The sequence below is a fragment of the Danio rerio genome, chromosome 24 (assembly GCF_052040795.2).
Source record: "Danio rerio strain M-AB ecotype USA chromosome 24, GRCz13ab, whole genome shotgun sequence".
NCBI lineage: Eukaryota > Metazoa > Chordata > Actinopteri > Cypriniformes > Danionidae > Danio > Danio rerio.
The window spans coordinates 28,560,462-28,584,083 of record NC_141044.1 but is presented as its reverse complement, the minus strand read 5'-3'; the positions used below and the strand labels follow the sequence as shown (position 1 = coordinate 28,584,083).

Sequence of the window (23,622 nt, the reverse complement as noted above, 5' to 3'; positions counted from 1 at the left end):
TATCAGGGAATTCACAAATTCAAATAATCGTATTTGTATTGGCTTGTAAAAAAGTGGAATCAGTTCATCCATAATTTAATGAAGGAAAAAACAATGCACCGACTACAAAAATGTAAATACAAATGTAATCTATTTTGAATTTTATTACCAAGACGCTATTAACAATAGGTTCATTTTACACTGTGTAAAACATTTTTGCCAGACGCTTTTCGATCTACAACAAAGAGACATTTTTAGAAGTGCATATTTATATAATGTTGTCTATGTCGAACAGACATTTGATGTGCAGAGATAGCGAAAATACCTTCTGCCAACAAGGTGTGTTATTTGCACTGAGCCTAAATAGACACTCCGAAAATAGCTATTTGTTTTTTTTTTGTCTTCACTTTGCAAGGGCGCCAAGCGTGACGCATAATGCCATTTGAATATATGACCTGTGTGGCAAACACAAACTTTAGTTCTAATTTGCTGTGGGGGGGTTTAAATCAAGCCCGCAGAGGCTGATCAAGAGCAGAGATTACAGAACAGGACACTGATATCGATGGGTGTGCCGTCTTACTAAAGTAATGTAATACTGTTTTGTCCAGGTAAATTTTTTCTCTGCCACTATAAGATTCCCAAGAATTCCCACCAGAATTTACAGAGAACACCTGACAATGGAAATGCCTTTTAATAGGAAAGTGAACTCTTTTCCAAGTACTGTTCAACAGAAAGAAGGGGTCACACTTTATTTTGATGGTGCGTATGTTGAATTTAGTTACATTGCATCTACATGCCAACTAATTCTCATTAGATTATAAGTAGACTGTTAGGTTAGGGTTAGTGTAAGTTGATATGAACTTGCAAAGTTTCATATAGTCAGTTAAATGTCTGTTGAAGGAGCAGTATCAACAGATATTAAGCAGACAGTCTACTAATACTCAAATAGACATCAAGTGTTGCCAAAGAAGATTTTTCTATGCACATTTATAAACACACTAGTTTTAATCAATTATTTCTAATTAATAATTTTTTTTGTCTTCGCCGTGATGACAGTACATAGTATTTTACTTATTTTGCAACTAGTGTTCAGTAATTTAAAGACTTAATTGGATTAACTAGGCAAGAAAGTATATATATATTTTTAAGGATAGTTCAGCTAAAAATGAAAGTTCTGTCATCGTTTACTCACCTTTTTTTAACACTAGTTCCAAACCTGACTTTATTCTGTTGAACACAAAATAGTATATTTTGAAGAACGTTCCTGTAGCTATTGACTTGCATGGTATGTTTTTCCTACAATGCAAGTCAATGGCTACTGTTTTTCAACTTATTTCAAAATACCGTCTTTAATGTTCAATAGCAGAAAGAAACTCATAAAGACTTAAAACCACTTAAGGAAAATTAAAAATAATTTTCATTTTCATTTTTGTGTAAACATTCCATTTAAGTGGGCTAATAATATTGAACTAAAAATGTGTTTGTTTTTAATCTGCTTTTTGTTCTAGGCAAACTAAAATAAATAAGACTTTCTGCAGAAGAAAAACATATTGTTGAAAACACTGCAAAAATGTCCTTACTATATTTGAAAAATAATTACAAATTCACAGGAGGGCTAATCATTTTGCCTTCAACTGTATAATGAACTCTATCCACCATGGAATTATAAAGTAGAAAGAGCAAACAGACAAAGAGGTAGATGTGTAAAAATAAAAGTGCACCACTGTTCTTTTTGTTTAAGCCTTTTTTTCCTAGGTGTGATTTGTAACCATAGAAACCTTGTTGAAAAGCTCATCTCCATCACAAAAATAAAGACATTATTCAGTACTCACACTTCTGTTGATGATACATCTCACTTCCTACATGCCGTGATTTCCAAATGTAATCCTGGAGAAAAAAAAAAGTACAGACACATTTTAATTCTTATGTACACCTGTCCAACTGCTCATTAACACAAATTTCTAATCAGTCAATGCCATGGCAGCAACTCAGTGCATTTAGTCATATAGACAAGGTCAAGACGATCTGCTGCAGTTTAAACTGTGCATCACAATGGGGAAGAAAGGTGATTTAAGCGACTTTGAATGTGGCATGATTGGTTGTGCCAGATGGGCTGGTCTGGGTATTTCAGAAACTGCTGATCTACTGGGATTTTCACGCACAACCATCTCTAGGGTCTACAGAGAATGGTACGAAAAAGAGAAAATAGCCAGTGAGTGGCAGCTATGTGGGTGCAAATGCCTTGTTGATGCAAGAGGAGAATGGCCAGACTGGTTCGAGCTGACAGAAAGGCAACAATAACTCAAATAATTACTTGTTACAGCTGAGGTATGCAGCAGTTATGTGGGTGCATATGCCTTGTTGATGCCAGAGGCCAGAGGAGAATGGCCAGACTGGTTCGAGCGACAGGCAACAGTAACACAAATAACCACTCGTTACAACCAAGGTAAGCAGAAGAGCATCTCTGAGCACACAACATGTCGAACCTTGAGGCAGATGGGCTACAGCAGCAGAAGACCACACCGGGTGCCACTCCTGTCAGATAAGAACAGAAAACTGAGGCTATAATTCGCACAGGCTCACCTAGAAAATAGAAGATTGGAAAAATGTTGCCTGCTCTAATGAGTTTCGATTTCTTCTGCAACATTTGAATGGTAGAGTCAGAAATTAGCATCAACATCATGAAAGCATAGATCCATCCTGCCTTGTATCAGCGGTTCAGGTTGGTGGTGGTGGTGTAATGATGTAGGGGATATTTTCTTGGCACTTTGGGCCCACAGCTACAGCCAACCTGAGTACTGTTGCTGACCATGTCCATACCTTTATGACCACAGTGTACCCATCTTCTGATGGCTACCTCCAAAAGGATACTGCGTATGCATATCATAAAGCGTGAATCATCTCAGACTAGTTTCTTGAACATGACAATGTGTTCACTGTACTCAAATGGCCTCCACAGTCACCAGACCTCAATCCAATAGAGCACCTTTGGTATGTGGTGGAACAGGAGATTCGCATCTTGGATGTGCAGCCGATAAATCTGCTGCATCTGCGTGATGCTATCATGTCAATATAAATAAAAATCTCTGAGAAATATTTCCAGTACCTTGTTGCATCTATGCCATGAAGGATTAAGGCAGTTCTGAAGGCAAGAGGAGGTCCAACCCGGTACCAGTAAGGTATAACTAATAAAGTGGCCGGTGAGGGTATACATACAATACAGGGTATTCATAGTAATTTAGTATGTAAGAATGTTAATTATATCAAAATAAGATACAGTGCCATTACTATGGTGAAACTAAAATGAGAGAAAAATACATTAAGTATTTACTGCAATATTTTAAACCCAACCAAAATCCATAATATAAATAAACAATAATACTATAAATGAAATAATGTAAATAAAAATAACATTTAATAGTCTAAACCTATTTCACAATTAATAACTTACTATTCTTATTGCATAACTTGACAAAAGGAAAAAGGAGATGAAGTGTCCCCAGGGATCCACACCCTGCAAAATAGAAAAGGTGATCCACTGCAAGGGCTGTTTTCACAGGTTCCTTTGTTAGTCTGTGAGTGAGCCGCTACAGAGAGGCTAACCGGAGATTGCAGAGGAGGGAGGGAGGGAGTGGGGGGTGTTAAACCGGTCTGTGTCCCTCTGTACATCATTCATCTCTGTCACTTTCGCCCACAAAACACCATGCTTCACACAATTTCAAGTCTCATTTTCTACCAACCTACATCACATCCTATTCACATATAAAGATGTTACAATGAAAGGAGTAGTTCGTCCGAAAAGAAAGTTTTGTCTGTTTATTAAAAAATGGTATGGCTTTTCTTTCTTTCATGGAATACCACAGTGCTTTTTATGACCAGTAATGCAACCAGTGGCTCTCAATCTCCAAAATGACTGTAACACCATTTAATTTGTCCATGGGTATACATTAATGTTTTATAATAGACTAAAACACATATGAGCTATGAGTTTCATGAGCTATGTCTACATGCAAACTAGTAAATCTGTTAAAAATTAAATTTATTCTTCAGTCTGCCTTCATCATCTCTGTAATCAGTCCAGTGGAGCTGGATATGAATAGAAGAAAGAAGAAAATATGTTAGAATTTGACTATTATTCTGACATATACTCACCTGTCACTTTATTAGATACACCTTACTAGTACCAGATTGAACCCCCTTTTAGATTCAAGCAAGTACTGGAAATATTCATTAGAGATTTCGGTCCATAGTTACATGATAGCATCATGCAGTCGCTGCAAATTAGTAGGCTGCACATCCAAGATGCAAATCTCTCGTTCCACCACATCCCAAAGGGGCTCTTTTGGATTGAGAGCTGGTATCTGTGGAGGCCATTTGAGTACAGTGAACTCATTGTCATGTTCAAGAAACCAGTCTGAGATGATTCACGGTTTATGACATGGTGCGTTATCCTGCTGGAAGTAGCTATCAGAAGATGTGTACACTGTGGTCATTAAGGGATGGACATGGTCAGCAACAGTACTCAGGTAGGCTGTGGTGTTGACACAATGCTCAATTGGTATTAATTGGCCCAAAGTGTGCCAAAAAAATATTCCCCACACCATTACACCACCACCACCCCCACCATTCTGAACCGTTGATACAAGGCAGAATGGATCAATGCTTTCATGGTGTTAACGCCAAATTCTGACCCTACCATCTAAATGATGCAGCAGAAATCGAGACTCATCAGACCAGGCAATATTTTGTGAAATGTGTGTGAAATGTTGTTTCCTGTTCTTATCTGACAGGAGTGGCACCCGGTGTGGTCTTCTGTTGCCCATCTGCCTCAAGGTTCGACACGTTGTGCGTTCAGAGATGCTCTTCTGCATACCTCAGTTCTAACGAGTGGTTATTTGAGTTACTGTTGCCTTTTATCAGCTGGAACCAGTCTGGCCATTCTCCAGGCATTTGCGCCCACAGAACTGCCACTCACTGGATATTTTCTTTTTTGGATCATTCTCTGTAAACCCTTTTCCCCCCATTCTGATGCTCAGTTTAAACTGCAGCAGTGCAACTTGACCATGTCAAAATGCCTAAATATATTGAGCTTTGCCATGCAATTAGCTGATTAGATATTTGTGTTAAGGAGCAGCTGGTACCTAATAAAGTGGCCGCTAAGTGTATATGGTATTTTAGCTTTATTTTTTTAGAAAAGTCATCAGCACAACTGGACAGAATCTCCAAAGGTATTACTCTTCAGACTTGGCAATACATAAAATTCACATGTAAATCAACATGATTGCCAAGTTTAGGCCTTAATAAACAGAATTCAAAATCAGAATCAATCAATTAATTAAATACTTTTCAGTTTATTTACACTTTAATTAAGTTTTTAATCTATATACGAAAAATGAAATTAATGGGGGAAAATCAATTGTGGATATAAATGTCATATACTACTTTTAGCTTTATTTACAGCTGTAAAACATTAACTTTCAATTTAAAAAAGCAGATTCAAAACATTTTGCATAACTATTTTTGCTTGTATGCAGGCCAGTAAATAACAACACATTTTTTTTGTGAACTATGATTTTAACATAAACCATCTACTGCCAAAAAAGATAATTGCTCTTTAAGACGTCAGTCATGTCATGGAACATGTGTTAGCTGTGACGTCAGCGTTACTCACAACAAAGTATCACAAAACCAGCAACCCTGAGGGACAAACACAAGGCATGCACAGATGGGCTTGCTTTACCTCCACTGACAGACTGCCCAGGGTCCAGGAAATGTCTGAGTCCACATCCTGCTCCCTGCTATGCCTAAAAGAAAGACCAATTGCCACCACATTACTTTTACTTTTAGTATCCATGGTGAAACACAATAAGAGTACTGTTTCCAGTAAGACACTGCAGGCAAAATCCACCTGTCAATTTTTTTTAAATTTGGGCTTTTTGTCAAAAAAGCTATGGCTATGTAAAAAAGGGCTTTGTGTGTTTTTTTTTCTTTCTCTTAAGTCTAATGTGAAAAAACATTTAAAATACACTAGGGATTTAGGCCTATATTTAAATTAAAACACACTATCGATTAAAAGTCTGGGTTCAGTAGGATTTTTAAATGTTTTAAAATAAGATTATCCTGCTCACCAAAGCTGCATTTATTTAATCAAAAATACAGTACATACTGTAAAATTGTGAAACGTTATTGCACTATAAAATAACTGTTCAAAAACAGTTCATAATTGAATTTAATAACTTATTCTAGTGATTTTAAAGATGAAATTTCAGCTTCATTGCTCCAATCTATAGTCACACAATCCTTCAGAAATCACTCAAATATTTATTATTATTATTATTATTATTATTATTATTATTAATAATAATTATTATAATAAAAGCAATAATAACTGGAGACATTATTAGAAGACATGGGATCAGCTTTCACTGCTATGCAGATGATACACAATTATAAATTTCAACTAAACCTGATGAGATGTGTGAACTGTCTAAGCTGACTGAGTTTATTAAAGATGTTAAAGACTGAATGACCAACAATTTTCTTCTCTTAAACGCATACAAAACAGAATTATTACTTATTGGGCCTAAATCCTGTTAACAGCAGATCTTGCAACTCAATCTACAATTAAAGGGGTACAAAGTTAACGTTAGCGCTACTATAAAAGATCTGGGTTTCATATTAGACAGCAATTTAACTTTGAAAATCATATATCCCATGTCACAAAAACTGCCTTCTTTCATCTGAGAAATATCGCTAAATTACGAAGTATGCTATCCATCTCAGATGCAGAAAAGCTAGTCCATGCTTTTATGACTTTTAGGCTGGATTACTGTAATGCTCTGTTTGCTGGCTGCCCAGCATCCTCTATTAACAAACTTTAATAAGTACAAAATGCAGCTGCCAGAGTTCTTACCAGGTCTAGAAAAAATGATCATATCACCCCAATTTTATCCTCTATACACTGGCTGCCTGTTAAGTTTCGTATTGAATTTAAAACATTGCTTCTTACCTATAAAGCTTTAAATAATCTAGCTCCTGTTTATCTAACCAACTTTCTGTCTCGCTACAATCCAACTCACTCTTGAAGATTTCAAAACTCAGGGCTTCTAGTAGTACCTAGAATAGCAAAGTCTAGTAAAGGAGGTCGAGCCTTCTCGTTTATGGCTCTTAAACTCTGGAATAGCCTTCCTGATAACGTCCGAGGCTCAGACACACTCTCTCAGTTCAAAACTAGATTAAAGACCTATCTGTTTAGTAAAGCATACACTCAATGCATCACCTAGCGGGCTTCCACACAGGTTTCTGCATCTTGTTTACACTATGAACAACAGCTACGCTGATTATTCTCTTTTTTTCTCATCCCGAGGCCCTCAGACTATGTGGAGTCACTGATTGGATCCAAGACCAGCGTCGAGATGATTCCAAGGTTTCCATATCCTGGACCAGGCTGTATCCTGAGAAGCTGCTGCACTGGCCATGGACAAGTGGAGAACATGAGACTGAGTCCAGTGACGCTCCAGGGAGTCAACTGCAGCTCTGCACAAGATGTTTGGCCAGCGGAGAAATTAAAATGGTCGTGCCCAACTGAGTGTTATTTTTCAAGGTTTTTTTTTCTTCACTCACCAATCGGTGAAGTTTTTTTTCCCTCTCCCCTGTCGCCTCTAGCTTGCATGGTTTGGGATCAGTAGAGTTACGCATCGATAAATTTGCTCCTCAGTGTTTAGACTCTCAGTAATGATTTTAAACCACACTGAACTGAGCTAAACTGAACTGAACTTAACTTTAACACTGAAAAAAAAACTGAACTACTCTGTTCCAATTTACTATGACCATTTATGTGAAGCTGCTTTGATACAATCTACATTGTAAAAGCGCTATACAAATAAAGGTGAATTGAATTTATTGAATTAATAATTTTATTTGAAACTACATCCAATAAAAAAGCAGTTATTTAAAATTTTATTAAATATATAATGTAATTTTTTAATTACATTTAATAAATGCTGCCTTGATGAACAGAATAATTTCCTCAAAAAAAACATGAAAAAACTGACCCCAAACTTATTCACTGCAGCAACTTACGAACGCCAAGCTTAAGCATTTCATTCATGTCTGTATTTTGAAGATTTTTTACTGAGAATCATATTTAATTTGGATGAATATACACAATATTTTATTTTTTCCATGTTTTCAGAATATTTCTGATCGAAGCTGAAATTCCCACTGAAATATAGGCCTAATATATCTATATTTAAAAAACGAAGGACGGCTTTATAACCTGACATCCAATTTTCTGATTCTCACTGTAAAAAATATCCGTAAATTAACAGTTTTCCTTATTTTGAGATTCAAGTTTTAATTTGTTTTATTTATGCTTTTTAACCTTATAAAGTTGGAAAAAGTGACTTTGATGAACATCTTTAATAGTTTAAAGTAGGATATTGTCTGGGTTGGTGTTGTATATTATGCTGCAAAAGCCTTTGCAATAAGTTGCCAGTACATTTTCTGTTATTTTACAGATTCATTTATTAATTTGTTCTTTATATTATTATCAAACAACTAAAATGTCAATAAAAGTCCCTTTGTTAAACTGTAGAAGTGAATTTTCAACATCAAAAGTCGACAAAGCAGAGATCAAGATCCCATTATGAAATTCACAACAGTAAATAGACACAATATGGAAACTGATTTTTTTGTGTGAAAATATATATACAAACATGGTAAATGAGTAGGCTACATATTTAATAAAGTAATGCATCTGCAATCTGCATATTTAAATATACAATTTTTGAAATCTTGTAATCAATGTCATTAAAAGGATCTACAGTACAAGGCATGTGCAGTAGAGGGGAACTAGTTTTTGTTTACATTGCTTATTTGCAATGTCTTGCCTTAAAATTTGACAAACCCATCTCACAGCATTTTAATCTCATTTCATTCGAAGCCAATAAATAAAAATTCCAGGTAAAATTGTAACCTGTACATTTATTGATCTTTTCAGCCTTGATGATGAAAACGTTCACCTGTGATGCAACGTAATTAGGCTATAGCAGAGATGGATAGGCTACTACAATAACTATCTTGCTCATGACAATGAAAAGCTAGGCTACATTATTATAGATGCTGACTGAAAAGTCACCAAGTCACAGAGGAAGGCGTGTCATCCTCTTATTGGAAACAAGTTCTCACAATAATGGGAGTGTCGACATTTTTTCAACCCTAAGAGCTGTATTTTAGCTTTCACCTGAGTTTAAGCTGATTTCATTGTTACTTTTTGTTACCTGTTTGTGACCACGTCGATCAACAGCGGGATTTACTTCACGCGGGTCGGTTTGGATGAAGTTAAGAGCGGGAAAAGACTCGCGAGTTCAGGATGTCTTCAGGCGCAGTACGCACGAAGTCAGCAGGTGAGTGCGAGACTACAGGAACAAATTCAGACAACTGTAGCCTAAATCAAAAGTAAAATAAATGGTTTCATTGATATTTGGTAACATGAAGAAGCTGTTTAAAAGTTTATGCACAACACGACGTTTAAAATAAACGTAAAGGTAAGCAGAAGTAGAAAATGAGAAGTTGAACGACAAAACACATTGATTGACAGGTTTTGGTGATGTGACGCGTCACGCACTCTATCTAAAGCTATAAACAAAAATGAGCTATTTTTTATTTATTATACCTAAAATGTTGGATTAATTGGGGTCCTAATTATATATATGGTTTAAAATGTAATCCATAGACCACTGGAATAATGGTGAACAGTTGCATGACTTTAGATGAAAAAGTTTTCCTTATGTCATACAGTGGGCTACACTGAACTAAATTAAACCAACATAAATGCTTGTAATGTACATATATATATATATATATATATATATATATATATATATATATATATATATATATATATATATATATATATATATATATATATATATATATATATATATATATATACATACAGTTTAATTATTAGCCCCCTGTTTATTTTTTCCCCAATTTCTGTTAAATGGAGAGAAGATTTTTTTTCACCACATTTCTAAACATAATTGTTTTAATAACTCATTTCTAACTGATTTATTTTATCTTTGCCATGATTTGACTAGATATTTTTCAAGACACTTCTACATGGCTTAAAGTTTAAAGGCTTAACTAGATAGGTTAGGGTAATTCATTCATTCACTCATTTTCTTTTCGACTTAGTCCCTTTATTAATCCAATCACCACAGCGGAATGAACGTCAACTTATCCAACACATGTTCTATGCAGCAGGTGCCCTTACAGCTGCATCCCATCTCTGGGAAACATCCATACATATTTATACACTACGGACAATTTAGCCTACCCAATTCACCTATACCACATGTCTTAGGACTGTGGGGGAAACCGGAGCACCCGGAGGAGACCCACGCGAACGCAGGGAGAACATGCAAACTCTACACAGAAACACATCTGACCCAGCCCGAACCAGCAACCATTGTGCTGCGAGGCGACAGCACTACCTACTGCACAACTGCGTCGCTAGGTTGGGGTAATTAGGCAAGTTATTGTATAACAATGGTTTGTTCTGTAAACTATCAGGATTTTTTTATTATTTAAAACTGCTTTTATTCCAGCTAAAATCAAACAAAGACATCCTGACAGACAAACTGCGAAAATTTCCTTGCTCTGTTGAACATCATTTGGGAAATATTTAAAAAGGGGAAAAAAATTCAAAGGTAGCTAATAATTCTGATTTTAAAAATATATATACATACTACTGTGATGGATTCATGGAAGGGTAAAGTGATGAGACACTGAAAAACTTTAAGATCATTTCAAGTTTATTATATATACTGAGGTTTTATTTTTCAGACAGACCGATGGATAGATAGACTGATAAAAAGATAGACGGATAGACAGATTAATATACGTGGGGTTTCTTGACAGGTAAATTATTTCAGCTATGAATGGAATTTGATGTTGAATTATCTTGGCTTTTGTACCCTCGGTTTGGCAGGAAATGAAAAAAATATATATGCATTAAATATCAAAAAGTCTAGAGCAGTGTTTCTGTCAACTGTCTTTGAAATACAGTCTGAAGATTATCAGCACATTTAAATCCTGTCTATCCAGTTTGCATACCAAAAACGTCAATAACACACTGTATTGATTTGACTTCTTCAGCCAGCAGGCTCTTTAATCTGATATGTTTTACATCTAGATTTATGAAGATAAAACAATGGCATAAGCTAAACCTATTAATAACATCCACCTCTGCACAATGGGCATAATGTGATGGGGAGTATTGCAGTTTTGAAAAAAATATTTCCATTTGTTTTCCTAGAACTCTTGACAATAACACAATCTACATACAATCATGCAGTTAGTGTTACTTCCTCCTTTTATCTTTTAGTATACATGTATAACAAGTCTATTTTAGTATTAGATGCAAATAAAAAAGAATTAACATGGAGTAATACAACATATATAGATATACACTCACCGGCCACTTTATTAGGTACACCTGTCCAACTGCTCGTTAATGCAAATTTCTAATCAGCCAATCACATGGCAGCAGCTCAATTCATTTAGGCATGTAGACATGGTCAAAACGATCTGCTGCTGTTCAAACTAAGCATCAGAATGGGGAAGACAGGGGATTCAAGTGACTTTGAACGTGCCATAGTTGGTGCATAAACCACTAATATACTGGGATTTTCACACACAACCATCTCTAGGGTTCACAGAGAATGGTCCGAAAAAGAGAAAATATTGTTGTTGCCTTGTTGATCCCAGAGGTCAGAGGAGAATGGCCAGACTGGTTTAAGCTGATAGAAAGGCAACAGTAACTCAAATATCCACTCGTTACTACTGAGGTATCCAAAAGAGCATCTCTGAATGCACAACCTTGAGGCTACAGCAGCAGCAGACCACACTAAGTGCCACTCCTGTCAGCTAAGAACAGGAAACAGAGGCTACAATTTGTACCCATCGTCTGATGGCTGCTTCCAGCAGGATAACGCGCTATGTCAAAGAGGGAATCATCTCCGACTGGTTTTTTGAACATGACAATGAGTCCTCTGTACTCAAATGGCCTCAACAGTCACCAGAACTCAATTCAATAGAGCACCTTTGGGATGTGGTGGAATGGGAGATTTGCATTATGAATTTGCAGCTGACAAATCTACAGCAACTGCAAGATGCTATTATGTCAATATAGACCAAAATCTCTGAGGAATATTTCCAGTATCTTGCCAAATCTATGCCACGAAGGAATAAAGCAGCTTTGAAGCCAAAAGGGTATCCAACCCGGTAGTAGCAAGATGTACCTAATAAAGTGGCCGGAGAGCATATGACATATATCTGATTGTGATTTCCAAGTAAGCTCTTAGTTCTAAAACATCTCAAATAATTAAACTAAAAATATAAAAATTATACCCAACATACAGTAGAAAGAATCTTTAGTGAAATAGTCAAACAGCAAACTTTAACAATGAATGAATTATGAGTATAAAAAAAAACTTTCCTAAAAAAAAAAAAAAAGAAAACGAAACTCTGTGGCACAAACTTTTAGCATTTACATTCCTAACAAAGTCTGTTTAATTCATTAAATCAAACACAACCATTTATTTGATAAACCCTAGACACAGATAAACACTAGATAGATTGACAGCATTTAAACTTAGTATGCAGTGATTATAACATATATAAAACCCATTATACAGTATCACGCTATTGTTCTAATGCATATTACCTTACTTGTAGCACTTTTAGACATCCTGAGACACTAATTAGAGTCTGAACATTTTAGTGCAGGGTTCACCAAACTCGGTCCTGGAGGGCTGGTGTCCCTGCAGAGTTTAGCTCCAACTTGCCTCAGCACACCTACCTCGAAGTTTCAAGGATACATAGTAATAGCTTGATTAGCTTATTCAAGTGTGTCAAATTAGAGTTGGAGTTAAACTCTGCAGGATTTCCACCAGGAATAACTCCGGTGACCAGTGCTTTAGTGTAACTGAAGTATTAGTTTTGTTTGTTGTTTTCCCTATTACTGAACTACCTCACAAAAGTCTTGTCACCTATGCAAGTTTTAGGAACAACAAATAATAACTTGACTTTTAGTAATCATTTGGTATCAGAAATTGGCTAATTTGAAAGGCAAATGCCTCTTGATTACGGTTATTTTACCAAAATAATATAGTATCATGCTTTGATTTTAAACTATTTAATTAGGACAGTAAGGTCAGACTTAGCTCAGACAAAATTCTTGTTACGTAACAGAACTAATGTATAGTATAGAATTTAAAGTCATGGTGCAGTGGAACAATAATTCTTATTGTTTATGACTCCCATTAGCTTGGCAACTGCATCTATACATCTCTGCAATGACTCAAATAACTTATTAATAAAGTCATCTGGGATGGCAAAGAAAGAGTTCTTGCAGGACTCCCAGAGTTCATCAAGATTATTTGGATTCATTTTCAATGCTTCTTTCTTCATCTTACCCCAGACATGCTCAATAATGTTCACTTATGGTGACTGGGCTGGCCAATCCGGGAGCAGCTTGACGTTCTTTGCTTTTGGAAACTTTAATAGGCAGCACAAATGTCTTGATACCCTAACTAGAAGTCAAGTTATTATTTGTTGCTTTTGCAACTGGGATCATATGGGATTGTATGTGCCAAAACAAAAAAGTTTCAACACTGACAGCTATTTGAAAGTCATTTCGCATTATGACTAAATCCATAATAATTTAATTACAACAGTCAGTTGCATTGAGGTTAATGGCAAAGCTAATGCACAGCCAGGTATATTAGACGTTACATTTAGTATAATGTTTAAAAAGAGAATGTTAAGGTAGATAGAAAGAAAAAGAGATGATATGTGTGAGTTCCTGAATAAATAAAAGGCCAGACTGATTTGATAAAAGGGTGCCACTTTACATTAGATAGAATTACAGCCTCATGTACAAAGTTAGTAAAGCCTGTCTGCTTTTGTCTGGACAGTAAACCAGAAATTCATCAGTCTTATTCAAACACCCCCGCACATCCATTTAATCACTCTCAACAGCAAAGCATCTCAGTCTGTCATATTACTTTAAACCAGCCTCAGGCATTTTACGTTTCCTGTCCTTTCCATCTTTAAATCAAGTAAGACTTTTATCCCTTTTATAGAGCATGGACTTTTGCAGGACACAGCAAACTCCTATTGGACAGGACTTGAGTGCACATTTCAATATCTTTCAATTGTCCTTTTGTGTCGATCATTAATAAGTGTGTAATATAATATATGAGTTATTCTAAGTTGTACAATAAGGCAAAGTATTGTCTGTGTTTATTATTCTGAAATCACTTTGCATAAAACTGTCTGCAGAAGATTAAATGTAAATTTAATAATAATTCAGAAATCATTCTGTCTATAATTTTACAAGATAGTCAAATGATGTGGCATACACCATGGCATTTGCTTAAGCCTCTCAAACAATGCCTCTCTTATAAAAGTTAACACAAATATAGTAATGCTAGAATTTGGAAATGATACAGAACATAATCAAACATGAAAATATTGTAATTTTGCAGAATACTATTCATAGAGATTCAGACAATGCATTGAACAGTACGCATGAAACATGTTTGTAAATTATTGTACTTCCAACGAATGTAACCTACTATATAAATAACTATTTTGATAATAACAAACCCCAAGGAAAAGCATTAGGCCATAAATGTGTATTCTGAACACAAACATGGTCCATTTTTATTTCATGATGTCTGACACTCTCGAGTTTCACAGCAATACTGATCTTTTCCTAGTTACACCCTGCTATTGTGTTAGATGAAAACAGTTTTTCTTTTCGTTCTGAAGAAAAGTTTTCTTTTGTTTTTTTTCTTGGAAGGATGCTTTACAAGCATAGCAAGCACCTGAGTGGACGATACAAGAAGTCCAAACATCACTTTGTTTGGCTCCTCTGTCTTTGGATTCACCTTCTGCCTCAAGGTTAGTACAATATACTGCAGTTTTACCAACAAGAAAAGAAAGAAAAACTTGTGATATAAAGCAGCTTAGACGGGAATCATCTTACTGACATTTAAAGTGACCAGCACACTTTGTTTTTATAGTATTTAGACTACAGTACATTTGCATGAAAAAATGAGCCAAAAACTAAAAAGGTTTATTATGTGCAACTTTGAGAAGTGTTTTGTTTATTCTTGATCACATAAATCCACAATAAATGGCATCATTTTCAATAACTGGCATTCAGAAACCCACTTTTAAAAGTTTTTATACCCCCAAACTGCTTTTTTACTACAAAAGTAAATGGCCAAAATCAGCGTTGAAAGGGTCATGATTTTCCCTCACAATTGAGCTCTTTTGAAAATTCAGTAAAAATTTGAAGTTGTAATTGTTCTCATAAACACAAAATGAAAACTCGGTCGTTTAAGGACACAACAGTATTGGGGGGGTAATGCATAACAAGTAACGTGAGTTACGTAATAATATTACTTTTCCAAGTAACAAGTAATGTGTTACTTAAAAAAATTAAGAAATAAAATTTGAGGTACTTTTTTTAAAAATCTAATGTGAGTTACTTTTTAGTTTAATTGATTAGAATGCACTCAATGAGAAACATTTGAATGTTCAATTATCTATATACAGTACGGCATAGCTCTGGGTTCAGGAAGTTCTCAGAAGATAACATTATCTTAAATTATAACTTCTTTTTGTGTTTTTTTTATGTAAATGAAGGTCCTACAGTGCATTGTTAATTGCAGAGCTCATCTATTGAAAAACAAAATGAAAAACCGGCCTCTGCAGAGGTAAGAAAAAGTAATGCGAAAGTAACTCAAAAGTAGCGTAATGCATTACTTACCATAAAAAGTCACTAATGAACGCAACTAGTTTTTGAGGAGTAACTCAATATTGTAATGCATTACTTTCAAAAGTAACTTTCCCCAACACTGGCCACTAATAATGGGAATGCATAGTTGGCAACCCAAAAATGACTGTAAGTGTGTAAGTAATCTGATGGCATGTTAGATATTAAATGAGCAGAACATCACTTATACCCACATTTGGGAAAGATACTACAGATAGAAGTGTTATTTGATGTGCAGGAACGTCAGTAAGAACTTTTAACGTGTTTAGTGTATCTACAAGGATGTGTTAGGCAGGCCCGTTAGGCAGGAGGGTTCAGATTGTTCGGAAGACCCAGCCCTCACTGACAAAGGTCCAGAATTTGTCCCATATGGGGTAATTTGCCCTACTTGACTGCTTGAAAATAACACATCAAAAAAGGATTTAAGATCAAGCCGAATTCTCTATTGGCTGTGGCTTCAGCGTGACTTCAGCTAATCAGTTTTGGCCAGTGCTAACAAATATTTTTCATGTGTCCAACATCTACCTGTGCAAGAAAACATACTATTGGAGCCATTTCTTTTTTCTCTTATTGTGTTTGGACAGAATAGGTTAATTGGATGATTTGATGATTATTAAGGTCCAATCCCAATTCTATTTTGTACCCCTACCCTTCCCCTTCCCCTTGGCCCTTAAAACCAAGTGTGAAGGGAAAGGACTTCAAAATTTACCCCCAAGAGTTGGGACAGCACTACAGCACCTGCACACGTCATCAGATGTCATCGCAATCTCTTGCTTCATATGAGATCAGACGATGGCAACTACTATTGTTATTCCAGCTGCATTATTTTTTGGTATTTATCTTCAGAAAATCACTGAAGGCATATATTATGTTATCATAACGATATAATTTGGCAATAAGATCATAACTGTACTGTGCATTTACACAGTGGCCATAATTACATTCGTAATTACACAAAAAACAACATTAACATTATACCAGACACTGTAAAAAGCTCATTTCCAGCCACTAGACATTACTGACAAGGTATTTGAGTGTAACCGAATGTTGTGGGACTGCTATATTGGAGTTATGATTGTGGATTATAGGTTGCGAAATTTAGCGGTTTTTATTTGAGCTTGTTAAGAATATGATAAAACATGTGCTTGTTTGTTGCAAAAATTCGTAATAGTGACAAAAATATTCTAATTTGTGAATCTCTTTACTTCCGGGTGCTGCTATCCTGCCATTGTGGCTGGTGTATTCTGAGGAATTTTTCTTACCCCTTGGTTTCGAGTTTGGTCCTGAAAAATCTTTGTTCAAAAGTTTATTTACCCAATCCCTTTAGCCCTACCTTCAAGCTAAAGAGAATTGGGACACCCATACCCCTCACGAGAACGCGCAAAAGCAAGGGATAGGGGTAAGGGGAAGGGCTAAGGGGTAGAATTGGGCTTAGGCCTACAGTAAGTTTACATTTGAGTAATTATTGTATATTATTTAAGTTTGAGTATTTGCTTTTTGTATATTATTCGTTTTTGAGTTTTGCTTCATTGTTTTGATTTTTAGATCGTCAGTTTGTATGTGGTGACGGGTGCTACTAATTAGCAATGAAGCTATTTCACTGATTTGACGGCACAAGACGTGACAAAATTAAAAGATGAAAAAGGTTTCACTACGTACTCACAAACTCAGTTGCTTGCCCTTGCTGAGATAGCAGCTTATAGAGCAAAATGCAATATATACACACACAATACATACAATCTGATGTAAGAGAACTCTTCTTTTGCTACAGTACTGTTTTTAAATAGAGAAAACATTTTACAAGTAAGTTTTATTGTAAATCTTGGACCTGGTTCTTGAAACAAAAAAATGACCCATAAAAAGGTTTTAAGCACCAAAAGCAGCCCATATTAAATTTGATTTGAATACTATTTTGGCTAAAACAGTCAAAACCTATGGTTTTGATGACCATCTAACAAGCGAATTCAGACTAGTGCCTCAAATGTCACTAAAATGCAGTATTCAAATTTCATAATTCAATAGAAAATGAGGCATATAATTACAAAAAAGATCCACTTTTTGAAAAAAAAGAACCACTACTTTCAGCAGTCACTCCTTTCACCAGACGATATGATAAACTAATTCACTTTGTGGGAATTCAGCAATTGACTCTGTTTGGCCAAGAAAAAAAATAGCCTAAGTTTTATTAATTTTGGGTGGATTTTGAGTTGTTATTGGGCTGGAAAATCTTATTGGACTTAGGTACCCAGCCCAAAACAGATACAAAGTTTTTAGTTTTTAGTGTTTTTATGCAAACAGCATCTAAGATTGTTATATTTCTCCTTGACAAATTATCTTTGCATAGATAATTAGTTGTTTAAATCTGCTATTTCTGCATGATGAAAGCACAGACAGAGAAAGAAAGAGAGACTGCATTTGCCTAATTGCCTGCCAACACTTCTGTACAAGTCTATAAAACTTGTTCAAGTAGTAAAATGATTAATAGCATTGGAAGGATGCTGTAAATTGCAAACAGGAGAAACTGAGTCAGCTGTGCTGAAGAGTCACTCTATGCTGAAGAAAGCTCACTATATTTTAGAGGACAGTGTTTTATAATATCATTTTACATTCTGATCACGTTTGGTTCAGATTTAATATTAATTACTAATATTACTAGGAGAATTCACACACCCCGGGGGTGACTGGCTGAAGGAGAACAAGAGAAAGAGTAAATGAGATAATGTGGAGTCCAGTGCCCTGCAGCATGATGGTCCTCTTACCCTAATGAATTAATTAGTACTGATCACAGTGAGGACTAAGCGATTCAGACCATTTCTTTCCTCCTTCCCCAAGAGAAAGCACTAACACAACACTTAGAGAGCAAAGGTTGAAAGTGTCTGATTGTGTTTCGAATCATAACAATGAGCACTAGATTTGGTGCCAGTATTTTCTTTCAAGTAATTAATGCTTGTATTCAGAGGGATTCATTAAAATGATCAAAAGCAACAGTAAAGACACTTCAAAATGGATTGTTTTTCTACTTTCACATCAAAGAATCTTGTTAAAAATGTATATTATATATCCACAAAAAATTTTGCATGCAGCACATCTGTTTTCAGCTTCGATAATCACAAGAAAGTGAACAAGAGTCAGAATCTTTTAAAATAAATCTTATATTTGCCATCACCAAAATAAGTTATTTTTGTTCACGGTTAAAGCATAAGAGATTAATGAATGTAAGATATGTCTCTCAAAAACATAAAATTAATATTTCTATTTTATTTTATTAAGAATTTTTCATTTAAAGAAAGCTTCATTAATGTCCATGCTTTATGATTCATACAAGTCAAAGGAAGAAGACTAGCTAGAAGCTAGAAGCAATGTCAAGTTCACTGCCAAATTTGCATTATATATTTTGTGTTAATAATTTAAAGTGCAAAAAGATAGAATCACGAAAGGTATATACAATCTATTACATCTTCAAAGATCACATGCTCTAACCACAACTCTGCTGCTATTTGGGGATTTCCGCCTGGATTTTGCCTACCCAAATTTAAAGCTTCCCAAATGCACATAAAGAGGTGTAAATGCAAAAATTTTGTATAATTTTAAAGAAAACCCTTTGAATTTTCATAAAACACTATTTAAAGTGTTTAAAATAACTGTATATGTCATCTGTGTTATGATAAACATCTAAAAAAAGAGGCGCTTTTTGTATTTTTTTATAAACTCAAATTTGAAAGTGTACCTTTTTTAGTTCTGTGTGGACTAGCGTGCTGTAATTAATTTTGGTGGTTCCTGCACATGTCTGTAATCATAGGAAAAAAGAAAAATGTCTCTACCATAATCTATGCAAAAGTTATTGTATTCCTACTGATGAGAGGTGCTATACAAGCCACAGGGACCGATCCATGTTTACATATTTCACTATTCTTTTGTTTGATCAAACATAATTCACTGTGTTTGGACCACATCAGACATATAAAAGGATTACTATGCACGTCACCTCAAAAACAGAGGAGAATGGCCCTGAAGGGCACAGCATAAGGTAAGAGATGACAGCTGTCTGTGCTATCTGGGGCTGCTTATTGATCATGAATGTATTGTTTTCACTTCTGCGCCATGGAAACACCACAATTCATTCAACAACTGTTTGGCATATGAATATAATTCAGTAAAACGAATGCTAGAACTGTATGAGCACCGTCAAGAGCTTTCATTACAGCTATAACTTGTACATGTGTCATATAAAAAAATATGAAAATGAACCAATGTAAAATACCTAGCTCGGGTATCCAAAATTCTGTGTATTTAAGTGTAAATAACTTTTATACAGTAGGATAAAAACCAAAGCTGCATATGTGCATAATATATAGATTCTACACTTTCAAACGACACCACTTACGGGGGTCTGGTGCAACGCTAGCCCTTTAAATCTGAAAGCGAAAGTGGATGACGTCACGGACCCGGTACCGGGTCCACAGAGTTTAAGTAGAACGTGTACGGTTAAAAATAAATTAAGAAGATAACTAACGTTTCTACATGCAAAACCCAACTGTTGCTCTCTATTGAGCTTTTTATATAACCGTTAGCATAATTAAGCAAAACAACTGATTGGTGGAATGACTGGATTTTGCCAGAGTAACCCCTCTAGTCTGACATCCACCCACACGCTCGAGTGCGGCTTGAACCTGCGATTTCGTCATGTGAGGTTTGACCTCTAATGAGGAGGCTAAAGGACACAGACTCTTGCATCTGTCACCAGAACACCCCTTGAGATCAGTAAAGTGAGGTTTACCAGCAAAGCACTCACCAGCCAGCCTCCGTTACACTTGCAAAAATATGAAGCGCAGCAGTAAATGACTGCATTCTAAAGGACTAGAATAGAATCTTTTTGAAGCAGTTACCAACACTACATATGGGGAGAAGGGTCTGGCTGCAGAGTTAAACCTGCATCTTCAGGCTTGCACTCTCGGGCTTGCAGGCTCAAGCAACCCACGCTTCCTATGCAAGTGACATAATTTACAATCGACACCTGCACCTGTAACATTACTTAAAATCAACACAAATAAACCAAAAGTAAGTTTCCAGTTCTTTTGCATTGCCAGTGACGACGTTGTCAAATAATTCTAATCTGTCTACTTACGTTGTACACCATGACAGACGCCCCCCACCCCCCGAAAAGCAGTTAGTATATTTATGATTATATGCTTTGATGTAAATTTGCCAAACCAGGCTACTATTAACATTCATCCCAGCAAGCTTATTGTTTAAATCAACTAAATATCATTATATATATACACACAAGGTATTCCACAGTTATGAAGAAAAAAACACCAGGCAAATTTGAATTTTAGTTTTTATTTTAACAGATACACATTATGGACTTACAGCAATGATTCTTGAACGACTTGGGAAACTATTCTTTATAACTAACTGTTATTCTTGATGAGTTAGCACGTCTGTGCAGGATCACAGTTGCAGCGCAGCTTCAACAGTCTCTACATAAACCAAGCCCAGTTTTATAGGTCCACCAAACATAATGTCGATATCGACTCAATAAGGGAAAGTCTCAACTCGCTTAAACGGAAAGAAAGCGACACAGATTATGTGTAACATTACTGCAGACTGTTGTAAGGCAAGCATTCGTAATTCGTTACGGTCGGCTTACGTAACTATAGCAACTGTGGCGCCCATCGCCGTATGTTGCCAGAAACCTCAGTGAAAGCAAAAAAAAAAAAAAACGCACTTGAGTTAGGCTGACAAATAAGAAGCTTGTTGCAACGATCTTATTGAAATCCTCAGAGATTTTTTTTGCCCCAGAGACACCCTTAAGTTTACCGAAGTACTTTTATGCAAGCGGACACAGGTGGCAATTGTAAATGACGTCACTTGCAGAGGAAGTGCGGTTGTGTGAGCATGCAAGTCTGAGCGTGCAAGCCTGGAGGTGCAAGTGCAAATCTGCAGCCAGACTCTATTGGATATGGGAGAGAAAGGTTTTTCTCTAATCAGTTCACTGAAATAGAAAAAAAGCAATTTCAGCAAAATTAAATTCAGTTCATCTTTATTTCTACTATTTTTATTTTTTACAATGTAGATTGTGTCAAAACAGCTTAACATAGAAGATTAAAGTACACTGAAACTGTGTCAGTCCAGTTTTCAGAGTTTAAGTTCAGTTCAGTACAGTGTGGTTTAATTTTTAATGCTGAAAGTCCAAATGTTGAAGAGCAAATTCATTGATGCGCAAACCTTCTAACACATGCGGAATGGTGATTTAATGAAAGTTTATAAGCGTCAAAAGTTGTGGATCTGTTCAGCTAAAGATTTGACTGTGTCACTGCATCCAAACATCTTAAAATAGTGCAAAACAATAGAACTAAAGCAATCTCCATTGTACAAGAGCACTTCTATTCTGTTACACTGAACAGTCGCATCATCAATAACATAAATGTGCTCAGGCTCGGACAATAGTATCTGGACCCCTCATCTTTACTTCTATAGCACTTTTACAATGTAGATTGTGTCAAAGCAGCTTAACATAGAAGTTCTAGTCAGTTGAAACTGCTTCAGTGCAGTTTTGAGTTGAAGTTTAATTTATTTATTAGAATTTAATTTTCACTGCTAACAAAACAAACACTGAAGAACAAATCCAATCATGTGCAGCTCCACAAGTCCCAAAACAAGCAAGCTAGTGGCGAGGAACAAAACTTCACCAATTGACGAAAGTGAGAAAAAAAGAAAAAAAGAAAAAAAAAACAGGCTTAGTTTTACATGCAATAATAAGTGAGAGGACTGGCAGTTCATTCCTATAGTCCTAAAAAAAAGTAGAAAACTCAAATTTGTAAAAATACACTCAAAAAAAGTACAAATACTGGAAAATACTAGTCAACTACAGTAATTAGCCTAATTAGCCCCATAGCCTGCACACGCTTATGCCATCAGGTAGGCATTACAGAAGCCTGAGGAGCAAATCAGTGTGGTTTCATGATAGTTCTTATCATGTCATTATAAGACTTTTAATACCATATCTTAAATACTATTGATAACTAGTATGAAATAATAAATCAGTAAATAGTTAAACTAGCATAAATTGTTAATATAACAACTATCATAACAATTGGTGAAATATTCAGGTATTAAGTTATATTCTTCAGAGTTTTTTTTAAATTGGGTTATATTTTATACAACTATATTTTTATATATTTATAAAATTATAAAAGCTTATTTATTATGTTAGGATTGTATAGTGTTTGTATAATTATGTTTTTTTATGTTCTTGTTTGGTCTGACGCAACGTAATTTCATTCTGCATTACAATTTTATTGTGATGTTTTGAATGAAAATAAAGGAAACTGAAACTGAACTAATGTGAATAGTTTGTTACTAAAATTTGTTACTTTTCACCCCTGGTATAGGGATGCAATGATTTTAGATTTTGGTTGTATGATTATAGTCTGGGAAATATTCACGGTTATCACTTTCATTAATTTCAAAACACTATAAATTTAGTAAATCACATGAAAACTTCTTATTTAGTAAAGTGTTATTTATTGCAGCTCAGTAACCAATTAATACAGCACAAAATAACAATAAAACAAACAATAGTCCATTTCTTTTTGGACTTAGTAAACTAACTCAATAACTGAAAAAAGTTTTTGGCATTTAAACATAAGTCATAACTTTACACTGAAAATGAACGACAGCCGCGCATCTCATGTGGAAGCAACAAACTTGTGTACACAAAAGACCGGATTTGTGAACAGCCCTTAGTTAATAGGGCCGCCGTTTGCCAGTACGGGCCCTATGAA

General features: G+C 35.4%; 1 protein-coding gene across 3 annotated transcripts in view; it reads left to right on the top strand.

The window, feature by feature from the left end:
• Positions 1–9,242: 9,242 nt before the first annotated feature.
• Positions 9,243–23,622, top strand: part of adgrg2a (adhesion G protein-coupled receptor G2a) — a 64,456-nt gene continuing 50,076 nt past the window's right edge. For all 3 annotated transcript variants that reach the window (XM_087309584.1, XM_087309583.1, XM_087309582.1), the window contains exons 1-2: positions 9,243–9,386; positions 14,855–14,955. In XM_087309584.1, the coding sequence (XP_087165710.1) occupies positions 9,316–9,386; positions 14,855–14,955 (172 nt within the window). In that variant the 5' untranslated portion in view covers positions 9,243–9,315. The remainder of the gene's footprint in view (positions 9,387–14,854; positions 14,956–23,622) is intronic.